Genomic DNA, 15,372 nt, shown 5'->3' on the forward strand with positions numbered 1-15,372 from the left:
CTCTCTGTCTCTCTCTGTCTCTCTCCTCTTATCAATTTTCAAAATACATTCACAGGTATTTGTATTTTTTTGAATATTTAACCCGAACATAAATTTTGTATAAATACATTTAAGTGAGTATTTAATCTGAACTTGCATTTGAGTATTTCACCCTAACTTAATAATAATAATAATAAAAACACATTTTAGTGAGTATTTTACCCTAACCCCAAATTTAAATTTTAAATTAATAATTATATATATTTGTGCACACATAAATATATACAATTTTGTCAAAAAACTAATGCAGAAATAATTATCTACTTTTGGCCAGATGCAAAAAAACAATAGGTAAAAACTTATTTAAAACAAAAAAAATAAGGTCAAAAATCAATTCCTAAACCTCAAACCCTCCCCCCCTCCCCAAAAAATATTTTTCATAAGAAAAAAAGAGAAAATTGCGGTGGGGGGGATTGATTTTTGAGTCTGTATGGAATGTGAGAGTTCGGATGTTATAATGTATTATGGGTTGTCTGTCTCACATCACAACGATAACCGTGTTATTGATTTTGTCTGAAGTTGCTAAAAAAAAATCGTAATCACTTAATTTTCAGGTATGGTATATTTACCCCCTGCCATGTAAATTTTTACCCCCAGGGGGTAAATTTATCCCTGGTTGAGAATCGCTGGTCTAATGGATACTCTGGCTCCATATACACTACATGAAGTACAAGAACGTACTGTGCAGCTAAATACGGGACAGAACTATCTTGAACTAAGCCAAGTTTCAGCTGGATATTGATGCACAGTAAAACATCGATTTATTACGTACGCTAATATGCTGGGATTTTTGATACCCCCTTTCCCTTTGTATACACACCAGAGTGCCTCCCCTGCCCCCATGTGCCGTACATAATAAATATATGGTTCTGTGGGGGTGAAAAACCCTTGCATAAGCACATTTTTCTGGACAAAGTCCATGGTTTCTCATGAATCGTTTGGCCACGTATGGCACCATGCCCGTGTCACGGAACAGAGAGCACATGAGTGTTCATCAGCATGAAGGATTTACACATCCTCGCTGCCCGTCTGTTCTTTCTTTACCTGCCCAATCAATGGTTTTTCAGTCATGTTTTATTCCATTCCTTCTAGTTTTAAGCCATTAAATCCACCTGGAGGTTGATTTGTTCTAATTATAGCTGCACCACTTTGAGCACGCTTGTAATTTCAATCCTCTGAAGTTTACGCTACGGTAGTTTAAACCCAGAGGTTCCTTATTTTTCACTGCCACACAAGGAGCTACTATGCAGCAAAGCCCATCAAGCCTGCGCAATCCTGCCAATATCTGTATACCCCTCGATCCCCACCTATTCTAGCAGGTATACCTATCCAGTTTAGTTTAAACCCATCCACTGTCTCTGCTGGCACCACCTTTCCAGGGAGACCATTCCATGCATTCACCACTCTCTGAGTGAAATAACCCTGCCTCAACGTTATCCTATCACGAGTAAGTAGTGCTCAGACACAAATCTCTCCTCTAGGCAGGGCGTTAGGAGCCCGAGGCAAAACTTTCAGCTTTGCGCACCCCCCATCAAAACGCACAATTAATTTTCCAAACTGCATATTGTACATTAGTATATGAATAAAACTTTTGCATCGATAATTACAGATTTATTAGTCCCCTCTGGTTTCACTGGATGGGGACTATTGGTTTGCTCTCCACCTGTCCGTTCACCTTTCCGTCCGTTTGTCCCACCTGTGGTTTTTCTGACTTTTTTTTTCTCCATGCCCTTTAACATATTCATTTGAAACTTGGTACATGGCTTTAATATGATAAGTTGCAGAAAAAGAAAAAGTTTGAGTTTCAGGGCGTTTCATCAATTTTTCACACAGTTATGCTCTTTTTAAATTTAGAAAATATCACATTATTATATACACTAGCCGAAACCCCGTCACAGACGGATGAGCCCAATATGACAACCAGTGGCGGCTCTTGTAAGAGCCGGATCCCAGTCGATGTATTCCATGGCCTTACCTAATGAGGCCTACAAAACGTCCTTGTACACGATATTTTTGGTGTACACTACTCCTTTTTAATTTTTGGACTCCGGTTTTCACTGTCGGTCACACAAATTATGACCACACAAATATGACACTGAATTCTTTGGGACTCAAAATAGTTACATAGAACATAGGTCACACAGATAGGTACCAAATATGAAGTGTATGAAGTCTCTAACATGAGACCTTAACCCGGGTAGGGACTTCGATGATGGGGCTGTGACGTTTCATCATGGAGTAAAGTATTCATCTGCTCAGGATTTTTTGGACGAAAAGGGTTTATTCTGCTTCAGAGTTGAAGGTTGACTATTGCCACTATGTGCAATACACTCTTACAGGTATGAAGTTTCTTTCAGTTCAGGTCACAGTACCGAGAAAAACGTGACGCGACCGCCAAGAGGAACACAAAATTGGTCCTTCAGTATTAATATATAGATGGGTCAGTGTTCAGCAGCCCTGACTCCACCCCACTGCTTTACACCCATTGGCTGAACAACTGGCCTGACTCCGCCCCAATGAAATTAAGCGCTGCCATTGCATGAAGCAGCACAGATTGGCAGGCCTTAGGCCTGGGTGTTAGTCCACTGCCCAATGCAATTGGAACTAGAACGGGCACTCGGTAGAGCGCATACCTTCGCCGCCGCAACTTTTTTCCGGGCACATTTGAAAAACGTCATTTTAAAACGTCCATGACGTCACAACCTTCAGTCCGATTGACGTCAAATTTGGTGTGTAACCTCCTTGAAGGCAGTCCAACAAAATGGAATGATAAACACTGAAAAATTAAAAAGTTGAAAAATGACGTCATCTTTTGACGTCATTTTGACGCACTTCCGGGGACGTCACGTCCAATCGGGGACTACGATTCTGAAAGCTCGTAGTTCACTGAACGTTTTAACGTTGGTTTCATGTCAATAGCTCTATTAGATCTGAAGCTATGCCTACAAGTATATTTTGACCTTGAGTGTGACTTTAACCTTGACTACAGAGTTAATTGGCAAAACCTGTACATCAATAAACAGATATTTTGGTACTGATCCTAATGCCTGGATTTGGGAGACTTTGCTTTATAAATTATATTGATATTTGAATGTAAAATATCAGGACATTTTAGCCACAATTGAAAAACGTCATGTTCAAACGTCAATGACGTCACAACGGTCAGTCCGATCGAAGTCAAATTTGGTGTGTGACGTCCTTAAGGTAAGTCCTACAAAACGGTATGATCAAAACTGATGAGATCGAAAATTGAAAATTTACGTCATCTTGTGATGTCATTTAGATGCACTTCCGATGACGTTATGTCAAATCCGACACTACATATCCGAAAGGTATCTCGTCATGGAACAATATGGCGGTGGTTGCATGTCGATAGCTGTATTACGAAGGAAGTTATGCTCAAAAGAGTGTTTTTGACCTTTTCATGACCTTGACCTTGAACTTTGACCCGATCGCTCCCAAAATCTAATCAAATCGTCCTTGGATACTCACGAATCATCCCACCAAATTTCATGCAATTCGGTTTAATACTTTCTGAGTTATGCGAATAACAAACAAACACACATATTCACAAATAAATAAATACACAGCGACCAAAACATAACCTTTCGCAGAATGCGAAGGTAATGATCCCAGGTATATGTCCACAATGTATTATGTATGCACATATGCCGTACGCATGCTTTTGCTTCATGTATGTCCATCGGGTTATTACCCTGGCCGAAGGAGAGGGTATTTCTTTTGGGTGTGTCTGTCTGTCTGCACAGAACTTTCATGTTTTTCTTCGCAACCGCTGTAAAATTGAGATAAAATTTTCACCATCGGTGCGAACTACTCATGTAGAATGTTTTGATCATAATTATGGCATCATAGTTCATGTGGTATGGCAGCCATGTTGAAAAAACAAAAACCTGTGTATCGCTGAAACCGCACCAAGGGAAATTTTTTTTTATTAATTGCATATGTGGAATGCAACATCTGATCTGTATAAATTTTTTTGAGGGTCATCTAGGGATAAAATGTCCACATAAATTTTTTTTATGATGTTATCGGTCACGTGATTCGGCAGCCAGATTGTTAAAAAACCAAAAAACTTCAAAAATCTTCTCTCTAGTGGCTGAACAGACCGAGGTTAAACTTTACACATATGACTGCCTATCCATGAGGAACAAAATATTCACACCTATGATGTCATCGGTCACATGGTTTGGCAGCCATATTGGATTTACCCTAAAACCTATAAAAAAAATCTTCTTCTGCAGCTGGACAGATTTCGTAGAAACTTCACACAAATGTTCCCCAAGCCTTGGATGCACAAGTTTGTTAAGGAATAGTGGATAGGTAACATGGTTTGGCAGCCATATTGGATGAAAGAAAAATATTAAATAATGTTTTCTCTGGAACTGCTTAATCAATTGATGTGAAACTTCACAATTATAATCAAATAGTGGTTGGGAATAAAAGTTTTAAATTTCATCTTGATTGGACACATGTTCTGTCAGCCAGAATTATTTAATTTTTTAGATCTGGATTCTTTTTCATTTTTTTTTTTTTAAAAAAGGCTCACTTGGCTGTGTCTGGATGGTTTTGAGGGTAGAGGAGTAGCAGCTGAAATGCGAATCATATCCTGGTTCCACCTGATGACTCCAATGCAGGACTGTACCTATTTGGTCTTCCATTAGATTTGAATTGAATTTATTTTAATCCCATTCTAAACACCACACAAAATAAGTTCTGGTGAGGGTTTGCAATCTCTGATTGCTCTTTCTCGTTTTTAATATGAAATAGGCAAAGCCTAGAAACAAAATAAACATGGTGCGTTAGAGGTTTCTTCTTCTTCATTTTGCTTCCGGTATTGGCTCGGGCGTGTGTTAAAAACAAACACATATCTATCTCCTGAACATTCATTGAGACCGGTAGGGGACATGTATTGCAAAGCAATTCCTGCTCCTTTTCTGTGAAAAATGTGAATCTGATATTGATTGTATATCTCATTATGCTCACTTTGAAAAGGATATGTACATGAAGCAATGCCCATTATAATGTGTAATATGGATCATGTGATGTCATGCAATGTGTTCCTGCAACAAAGTTGATCATTACAATTTAGAATTTCACTTTCTGTGCTTTCAGTTTACCAAATGTAGAAACAAGTCCCTTCAGGTGAATGTTTTGTGCAATATCATTGTTATATTGATAAGGTGGATAGCCCAACAAGTGCTTCTTGCATCACTGAGGAATGGATGTGTTTTGATCAATTTTAGCTTGGAGAAAGGTCCGCTCACCATTGGCCAGAGAAACATCGATGGTGAAGAGGATGCAGAGTAATAAATATGTTGGGATTGTTGGGGACATTATTTGTGAGGTTATTTCCACAAACAAAGTTCAAACCATCTTGGGGTCGTGCGGTCGTAACATCTTTGAAACTCGTCTTGCAATGGCTGGCAATTTGCTCACCCTCCGTCCTCAATGAACTCTTGCGTGGAACATGCTGACTACCGAGCTCTCTCTGCCGCTTCGCTATTTTTACCTTGCAACTGTGCGCCATTGGTTCTCTCCTGAGCTGTTTGAGCCAGCGACACACCTATCGTTACCAGCAGTTTCAGGTGGCATTAGAGGTTCTGACTCCAACGCACGACCACGGGGCGTACTTCTGGCGTCCCCGGAGAGGGCAGCGGTTTCACTGGCATGCGGAGCTGGCCATTACCAATAACAGTTCATATTAAAGAAAAAAACAACACATAAACAGTCTGCTTGTTTACTTGTATAATCTCATGAATAGTTTTTCATTCATTTTTTTACAATCCCCAAAAATTTTCTGCTTCAGGTGACCGCCTAGTTTGCCTAATGGTTGCACCGGCCTTGTCTTTAGAGCACCCACCTCTCTCCTCTCGGGAGGCCCATCTACAACACCTAGCTCTCTGCTCTGGGGTATGAGGAGAGAGGTGATATTGATTGGGAGAAGCTAACAACAGGAAAATCGGCATCAGAGAAATGGGAAACCTTCAAGGAGCAAATGTGTGGAGTGCAGAGTAAGTACATTCCAATGAGGTGTAAAACTAGAAGCAGAAAGAGGTCAGGGTGGTTGAACAGTGAGATAAGGAATGCGATTAACTATTTAAATAAATACCAAGTAATGAAATGCAGTCAGTACAGAATTACTCAAGTTGAGTCATGTTTATCAAATTCATTAGGTTCTATGAAGCAGTTTATTCTTGGGTGGATGAGGAAAGTGCGGTGTATGTCATATATCTAGAGTTTCAGAAAGTATTTGATGAGGTACCATATAGGCGGTTGCTAGCTTGCGAGTAAAAAGCCTGGTGTTGGCTTGGCAGTTAAGGTGGCTGGCTTGGGATCTTAGGGTCCTGTGTTTGAGCTCCCTTTACCATTGAATTAACACCAGCTGGGGTTGACTCAGCCTGCCATCCTTCTGAAGTCGGCGAAATGAGTACCAGTGTACTGGTAATACGGGCACAGCATAAGCTGCATAGCCGTGCCCTCAGCCAATGATGCTACCTGCAGCCATGTGCTGCATACAAAAGAGGAGGAGGAGGAGGAGCTTGCGAGTAGTTGTGAGTGGGAGGATGTAAGTCGTGGAGTAGCTCAAGGATTAGTACTCAGACCATTATTATTCACAATCTGCATCAATGATCTGGACAGTGGGGATAAGAGTCTGCTTTCCAAATTTGCAGATGACACTAAGTTTAGAGGTATGGTGGAAAGTGGTGAGGGCGGGGGGGGGGGGAGAAGGGGTGATGGCATTCAGGAAAATCAACATTCTTCATGCAATGGATAAAGGATTGGCAGATGCAGATGCAGTTTAACAAAAAGAAATGCAAGGTGCTGGGGATATGTAAGAATTATGAAAATAGAGATTACATCATACAAGAGAATGTCAACACAGGATAAGGATCTGGAGGAGGTGTGGGGGGGGGAATAAGCATCATACATGAGATAGATTGGGGGGATAAAAGCATCACACAATAGATGAATCTTGGGGAGGGGGTATAAGCATTTCACATGAGTGGATCTGGAGGGAAGGTAAGCATCACACAGGTGATTGATGTTGGGGGGTGGGGGGGAGTAAGCAGACAGGACAATTCCAGGTAGCTATAGGTAACATGAACAGGGTTTTAGGTTGTTGGCCTATATGTAGGGGGATAAATTATAAATCAAAAGTGGTAGAGTTAACACTCTGCAGGATTTTAGTGAGGCTTGATCTATAATATTGTTTGCAGTTTTTTTAGTCACCACATATGAGGAAGGACATAGCTACCATAGAGAGGGTTCAGTGTTGGGCCACGAGGTTGATTCCGGGCCAAGCTAAACTCGTGTATGGGGAGCATCTGGAGGAGACATCATTTTATACATAAGAAAACAGTTGATTACGAAGGAATATCATTGAGATCTTTAAGATAATTAAGACTAAAGACAAAATAAGTGCAGAAGAGTTTGTCATCAGAATAGACAGCAATATCGGACCAGGCACAATATCTTGAGAGTAAAGAAGATGAGAGTTGGGACAGTAATTTTAGGTAAAGGTATTTCACTCAGAGAGTAGTTAATGCATGGTGTGGTCTCCCTGGAAAGGTAGTTGCAACAGAAACGGTAGATAGTTTAAAATTGGAATTAGATGGGTATCTAGATGCATTGGAGATAGTAGGGTACAGGCATTTAAGCAGGACGTGTAGGTAGCTTGGCTATGGATGGATGGTTGTGTACATCTGTGCTGAGTGTGATGTCTGTGAAAGGGTCTCGTCAATGGATAGTGTGTGGTTGGTGTTGTATATTTTTCACCCTGAAACTGCCCTCGCCCACCCAAAAAACAGAAACGTTTTTCTCCCATATTGATTTTTAACACCTTGGTGATATCCCTGAGCCTGCCACACTTTTCTCATACCAACTCAACCCCACCCCAATGAAATTTATTAGTTAGCTTGACCTATTGATTTAATATGTTGTTAGTGTCGAGCAGGCATGATGGGCTGAATGACTGTGCATGATTACATAATTGCATTATTACTGCATTATTTACTCATTGAAACCAAGCCTTGTTGCTTCTGTACGTTTAGAACCCGAAGGAATTTTAAACGTATCCCTCGAAGGTTTCAGGAAACGCCCTACAACAGGGTGTTCATAACACTTCCAGTAGGTCCCACTTTAGCCTTATTTTAAATGTTTGCATCAAAGCTTCATCACTTACATTTTTCATCCATCTTTGTGGACCTGACGTCGAGCTGTTTTAACAAAGAAGAACAATGCGCTGTGTGTACAAATGTCAAAGCATGGTTCTGACTCTGTTGAGCTCTTGCATCGTGGAAAGACTTACATGCTTAGTCCACATTCTTGGAATACGAAAGTGATATATTTGTTAGGCGTATTAGGTGTTGGGGTTCCTCCACATGGCATTGGACAACCGGCTTCAATGCCAGTCATAAATATGGCATGCTCCGTTATTTTAAAATGACAGCATTGGCAACGCGGGTTCGAATGGATGCTGCAGAGGTAGCACACTAATTTTTTTGGTGAGCATTCAATTCCTGAGCTGACTATAAGCTCTCAGGTTGGTGCTTCACACACAGGGCAGTTCATCACAAAGTGTGCCGTCCGTTTCACGGGTGGATGTTAATCTTGGTGTTCCGTCTGTAGTCGCATTACTTTGTGGATGTTTAAAACCCCACAGTGTCTTTCGACGAAGAGGATAGGTGAGTTATAACTCACCGACAAATTTCTGCCACCTTCAGTCAAGTGTCACGCCTGACCAGCCGGTTTGTGAAAAAAACAACAAAACTTGGGCCAAAAAGTTTCCCCTGCCGACGCCAGACACAGGTTGGGGAAAAAAAAATCTGGGGCATTAAATAAGTAGTAGACAGGATTTGCAATGAGTCAGAACTCAGGGTTGAGTGCACAAGATGCCACAACACTTCCATTAAACCTGTTTGCACGTGTATACTAATAATGGACATGACAACTTCATAAATTCCTTTGGCTTCCTCCAATTCCAGAAGGAACCCCCGACATCCCCCAAGCAGCCCTTCCGCATCCTTCCTCTCGTTCATCATTCGTTTGGATTTTCTGACTGTGGCTTTGAATTCGCTGTCATTGGTAACACGTATTCGTCATAACATTGCATAAACTTTCCAAAAACACATGAACTTGAGTAATGTATATCGTGAATTATGACTTTTTTTATAGGCATGACTGAAGCCATTGTTTGTACTAAACTTGCAGACATTGTGACCTGCTTTATTTCTAAAACGCTTTGGATCCTTTTTGCTCAACTTTTAAAAAAGATTTCAAGCAACCACGTCCCGACGACGTAAACAGGATTTATTTGCTGTGGTCAAATGATGTGGGGAAAGTAAAAGGGTTGTAAGCATTTCAAAAAAGTGCTTTTTATTCACACTTTCATTGCAAAATAAAGATACCTGGAAATTTACTTGTTGAATGAAAATAAACAAACTCTCTCTCACTCTGGCGAAAGCTCCCGAGTTTAAGAGCCCCGCACCCTTCGGGCTTCTGTAGTTGTTGTAGACCGAGAAAGGTTCACATGAAACAAGGAAATAAATCCTACTATATTAAATATGGCAATTTTCCGTATGTATGTACAACTGCAAATCATAGAAAATTACAGGGTTGGCCTGATCTCCACCAAATTTTGCATATGTATTGGTAGTTTCAAGGGTCAGGTCATAGGCACAAAGGACACAAAGGGAACCCCCCCCCATTTTCTTGGGGGGGGGGTGGGGAAGACGACTTGCCAATGCTCCCTAAGAGAGCGAGTGTTTCCTGTGCTACAAATGACCCACACTGGTTTTAAGACATACGCATCGTTTAAATACTGCAGTAAACATGGGAATAATTAGTGTTTAGATTGGAAAACGTACAGCAGGTTTAGATTGTCTTGATAACGATGGTATGCTCCATGTAGTAGTGCCATTTTGGCACTGCTCAAGACAAACATCCCCAGACTGGGCTTGCGCTGTCATTCCAAGTCTGAAGCATGAGGATTGTTGCGCTCACGTCGTAGGTAGGTTCGTAGCCTCTCTTTTTATCACCTCTCCGCTGATCTAGCTTCCTCTGCTCTCTCAGCCCTCCACCCTCCCCAGCAACTCCAAGAATACATACTGTTTTTCCACTAAGCCCAGCCTCTCCTAACTGACTACACACCACAACTATTTTGTTCCTCCTTTCTCTTGTTTGTGGAATTGCCTTCCATCTTATAATCCAACCGTCTTACTTGCAGGTTAATGTATTTTCGCCCTCTGTCTCTCCTCTTTTCCTGTTCATCCATTCCAATGAGATGTCAAACTGTTGCTCCACTGTTGTTTCCTTGCCTAAGATGTTCTGTCATCTCACACTTCCATTAGTCTTGATCTTACATGACATATTAAATAATAATAATAGCAACAACAAATAAAAAGTAAATGGGGATTTTAAACATTATTGGTCACTTGTAAAGGTTTAAAAGTGATAAAACTTGATCTCAATAGATCAGAGAAGCACTTAACTGGTGCTCTGCCTCGACCATGATACTCCTGCACTTCCCTCTATCCCCAGCCAAATCACTCCACTCTCAAACCATCCCCACTTTATTGTTATCCCTCCTCAAACAATCCTCCCATCTCAATCGCGATCTACCTCTGTTCCTCCTACCTTGCTGCGTCAACCTGTCCGTTGCCTTTGCCATTCTCTTTTTTTTTCCCCCATCCGCACCAAGTGTCCAGCCAACTTTAGCTGGCTTTTCACCAATCTCCCAATCAAACTCATCTGCACACCAATCGCCTCCCTCAGTTCATCCATCCTCCTCCTATCCACCCTCTTCACTCCCATAATCCTCCTGACTGCGTTGGTCTCACAAACCTGCAGCCTCTGTTGTTGTGTCTTTCTCAATGCCACCATCTCCACACCGTAAAGGGAGGACAGGTAGGTCAATAAATATAAGTCCACACCCACCTGTATCTTCTTCCGCACATCTGCCTCTGAAATACCATCCCTGTTCACTGCCCCCCCCCCCCCCCCACCCCACATATTTCCCTACCTGATATTCATTTCCTTCCTCTGCTGCCCGACCCACATTACCACTGTTTTCCATATTTATCTTCAATGCATTTTTCCAGAATACCTCCTTCCACTCAGAACAATTGAGTAATGAGGATGGATAAACTGAGGGAGGAGATTGGTGTACAGATGAGCTTGATGGGGAGATTGGTAAAAAGCTGGCTGAAGTGGGCTGGACACTTGGTGCAGATAGAGGAAGAGAGAATGCAAATGAAGCAGATAGGTTGAGGCCGCAAGGGGAGGAGAAAAAGAGGTAGACTGCGGTTGAGATGGGAAGATTGTGTGAGGAGGGATATCAATAATGTGGGGGTGGTTGGAGAGCGGAGAGAGTCGACTGAGGACAGAGGGAAGTAGAGGAGTATTGTGGTCAAGGCAGGACAACAATTAAATACGTGAGTATAATTGACGCTTCTCAGGTCTATTGAGATCAAGTTTTATTAATTTTAAACCTCCTGTATCTCACGCTTATTCTCAGCTGCAACAGCCAGATTATCCATGGACAACATCTTCCCCAGAATACCCTTCATGTTTACCCTCCTGCTTACCAGCTCCATAACCATGATAAACACGACTGAGCTGAGAGAGCTTCCCTGCCTCAAACCGATGTTCACGCTGAGCTCCTCTGACATCCCAGGACCAACCAAAACTCTCCCCTTCATTTCCTTGTACATCCCTTCCACCAACGTAACTTCTGCTTCCAGCACTCCCATCCATCTCAGTGTCGCCACCACCATCTCTCTCAGGACAGTGTCATAGGCCTTCTCCAAGTCCACAAATCCTAATGCCATTTCACCTTGTACCACCAACCTGTTCTCCACAAAATGTCTGAGCATGAACATTCATCATCCCCTTACCATTTCTAAACCCCTGTTGTTCTTCACACTTCTCCATCTCCACCCTCTTCCTTACCCTCCCATCCAGAATCCTCTCCAGTACCTTCATGACGTGACTGAGGAGCATAATGCCTCTGTAACTCCTGGATCCTGTACACTGCCCTTCCTCTTCCATATTGGCACATCCTCCAATCCTCTGGAATTTAACCCTCTGTCATACATATATTCAATAGCTTCTTCATCCAAATGACTCCAACTTCTTCCACTGCAATTCGCATCTCTGAATGCACTTCATCAATGCCTGGTGCCCTTCCTTTCTTCATATTCTTTCATGCTGTCTGTGCATCCTCCATGATCTCCACTTTCGCCTGTACATAATATGGTAGCTCCAGATCATCGTTGTTTCCTCCCTGGTTCAACAGCTCCTTAAAATAGCCTCGTCATACCTTCAAAACTGCTGCCTATCTGTCACTAGATTCCTGTCGCCATCCTTGTAACCCCTCACACCCCCCCCCCCACCTTTATGTCCTTAACACCCTCATACCTGTCATGAGCCAATTTATAAATCATCTTCTTCCTACCATCTTCTTCTGGCTTGCTGCACACATCCACTTCCATATCATTCCTTACCTTCTCCACCACTCCACTTCCACTTTCTTACTTTGCCCATACAGGAGCATCACCCCTGCATCCAGTTGTCCTCTTCTAATCTTGATTTTCTATATCCTCTTCCAAATATCCTTCTTTTCACCAACTACCTTCGCTACTTCCTCTGTCCACCATATCTGGTTCCTATTTCTTGACGATGTACCCTTTCCTGATGTCCTTCCACACAAAACTTCTGCAATTCAGCAAAAAACGCCTCTCTACTTCTTCTACTCCATCTCCAATACACCTTCAGTTTCTTCGCTAAGGTCCTCATACTTGGCACTCACCTCCCCCTTGTACTTGACAGCAACGTTGTCCCTGCACTTCCACCACTTTATATCACCTTTGAAACCCCGCTCTTAACTTCCTTCCTTTTTTGCAAGCATACACCAAACACCACAGATTTGTGCTGGGTGGTGACACATTCCTGCTGCAAATTCAGATCATCATACAAAAGCATTGCTACGTTCCTGCGTTGCACATGGACAAGTCACAGCACAGCTCCAGACAGTAGTAAACCGATTAAAACGTTCATGCATGAGTCACAAGTTTTCTGAAACAAAGTCTCAGTATGAGTCAGTCTGAAAACCAAAATATGCACACTCATGAACTTTTCATATCAATTGATACATATCATGTTATTTACTGTATATGGATTATGTAAGCATGTATAAATTATGTCACTTCTGGTAAGCTATCGTGTAAAACAGGGCACTGCAACTTAATTTCTTTTTTAATCGTTTCATGCACTTGATTTGTACGAGTAAAATACCTATTGTAAACGAGACCTCGCCTATTGTAAAAGCCTGGCATTGGCTTGGTGGTTAGGGTGATGGTTTGGAATCTTAAGGTCCAGAGTTCGAGCCCTGTTGGCTGCTGAACTGGGATCCTTGGGTCCTGAGTTCGAACCCTGTTGGCTGCTGAACTGGGATCCTTGGGTCCTGAGTTCGAGCCCTGTTGGTGGTTAGGGTGATGGTTTGGGATCCTAAGGTCCTGAGTTCGAACCCTGTTGGCTGCTGAATTGGGATCCTTGGGTCCTGAGTTCGAGCCCTGTTAGTGGTTATGGTGATGGCTTGGGATCTTAGGGTCCTGAGTTCGAACCCTGTTGGCTGCTGAATTTGGATCCTTGGGTCCTGAGTTGGAACCCTGTTAGCTGCTGAATTGGCATCCTTGGTTCCTGAGTTCGAGCCCTGTTGGCTGCTGAATTGGGATCCTTGGGTCCTGAGTTCGAGCCCTGTTTGTGGTTAGGGTGATGTTTTGGGATCCCAGGGTCCTGAGTTCGAACCCTGTTGGCTGCCGAATTGGGATCCTTGGGTCCTGAGTCTGAGCCCTGTCGGCTGCTGAATTAACACCAGGGGGTTGACCGCCTGTCATCCTTCTGAGGTTTGTGAAATGAGCCCCAGTGTAAATAGGGGCACTGCATCACTGGCATAGCTGTGCCCCTAACCAATGATGCAACCAGCAGCCAAAAAGGCAGCACATGATGGGAACCTATTGTAAATGAGAAATACTATTCCAGAACCTATAAATTGGGGTGATGATGTCATATGTGGTCAAAACTGTTCAAAAGACTTCAAGACTAAATTATAACCACAATGATATTTTGTTACTTGAAAGGAAAAAGTTCAGCAAAAGACAGAATTCTTCCAGTGTTCATGCTGAAATATTCCTTCACTTCCTCACTTATTGCCAGTGGAGACATTTGTTACAGCCATATGTATCTGTGCTGGTTATATGGGTTACTTGTGGGGCATGCTTGCACACTGCAAGCAACTACTCGGGTGCATCATATGTGCAGACGTAATAAATATAAGCTTTATACAAGTCTGAAGACGACGATGGTTCACGAGCGGTATTTGACAATGTAGATTGTTTCAGAAGTTAAGGATGAGACAATGTGATAATTTTTGACCAAGTTATAAAAATGATCAACATGATGTGGTACGAGTGACAGGTTATTAGCTGCAAAATGTCGAATACCCGGTTTCGTTCAACAACTTTTAAAATTTGACCTTTGTATAACCTTTAAAGGTCACAAAACAATGTTGTGGACATTAAAATAAGGAAACAGGATACGTGCTATAGCTTATTGGAGTTAGTTCGTCGAAGAAGGTCGAAAACCCGGTTCGATTCCCACAATTTTGAAAATTTGACCTTTGTGAACTTTAAAGATCAAAGGTCAAGGATTATGACCTTTGGTGCAAAACTTCCTCCGGAACATTCCAGGAACAATATAACGTCATATAGGCTATATGGCATTTCGCACTCCTCGGATTATCCATACTTTGATGAAATCAGCGTAAAAACAAACTTGAAGGGGGCGCCACGGGCAAGGTGTTTGAGATAGAGCAAAATGGTTTCAATACTTTAGGTGGGGAATGACCTCAAGATTATGCATAAAAAATATTGTCATCCGAGCTCTCAAAGTTTGGGCGGTCATATGATTTTTTGTCAAAATTCGCAATTTTCTAAGTCCGTGACCTTGTGACCTTGACCTTGGGATGAAAATGAAAAATCGAGCTCCGTGAGGCTATGCAGGTGCCATTGGGATAACCAAATACCGAAACCCCTGCCAGATTCGACAAACCCCCGAGGAGAAGATGCAAATTGAAATTGGCTACCCCCTAAAAACACAATTCGCAATTTTTTTAAGTTCGTGACCTTGTGACCTTGACCTTGGGATGAAAATGAAAAATCGAGCTCCGTGGGGCTATGCAGGTGCCATTGGGATAACCATATACCGAAACCCCTGCCAGATTCGACAAACCCCTCAGAGAAGATAATTTTTACG

At 42.2% G+C, this 15,372-nt stretch overlaps 1 protein-coding gene across 4 annotated transcripts in view; it reads left to right on the plus strand.

The window, feature by feature from the left end:
* The window catches only part of LOC147015429 (uncharacterized), a 165,903-nt gene that overhangs the window by 5,307 nt on the left and 145,224 nt on the right, over positions 1-15,372 (plus strand). The window contains exon 1 of one of the 4 annotated variants that reach the window (XM_085850168.1): positions 9,873-10,069. The exons of 2 other annotated variants lie outside the window; for them this stretch is intronic. In XM_085850168.1, coding sequence (XP_085706294.1) covers positions 9,958-10,069 — 112 coding nt within the window. In that variant the 5' untranslated portion in view covers positions 9,873-9,957. Of the gene's footprint in view, positions 1-9,872; positions 10,070-15,372 lie in introns of those variants that run through there. One more of the 4 variants, XM_085850169.1, reaches the window with a different exon arrangement.

Source organism: Eptatretus burgeri, chromosome 12, assembly GCF_056783735.1.
Source record: "Eptatretus burgeri isolate ZD-2024b chromosome 12, Ebu_testis_v1, whole genome shotgun sequence".
NCBI classification, from domain to species: domain Eukaryota; kingdom Metazoa; phylum Chordata; class Myxini; order Myxiniformes; family Myxinidae; genus Eptatretus; species Eptatretus burgeri.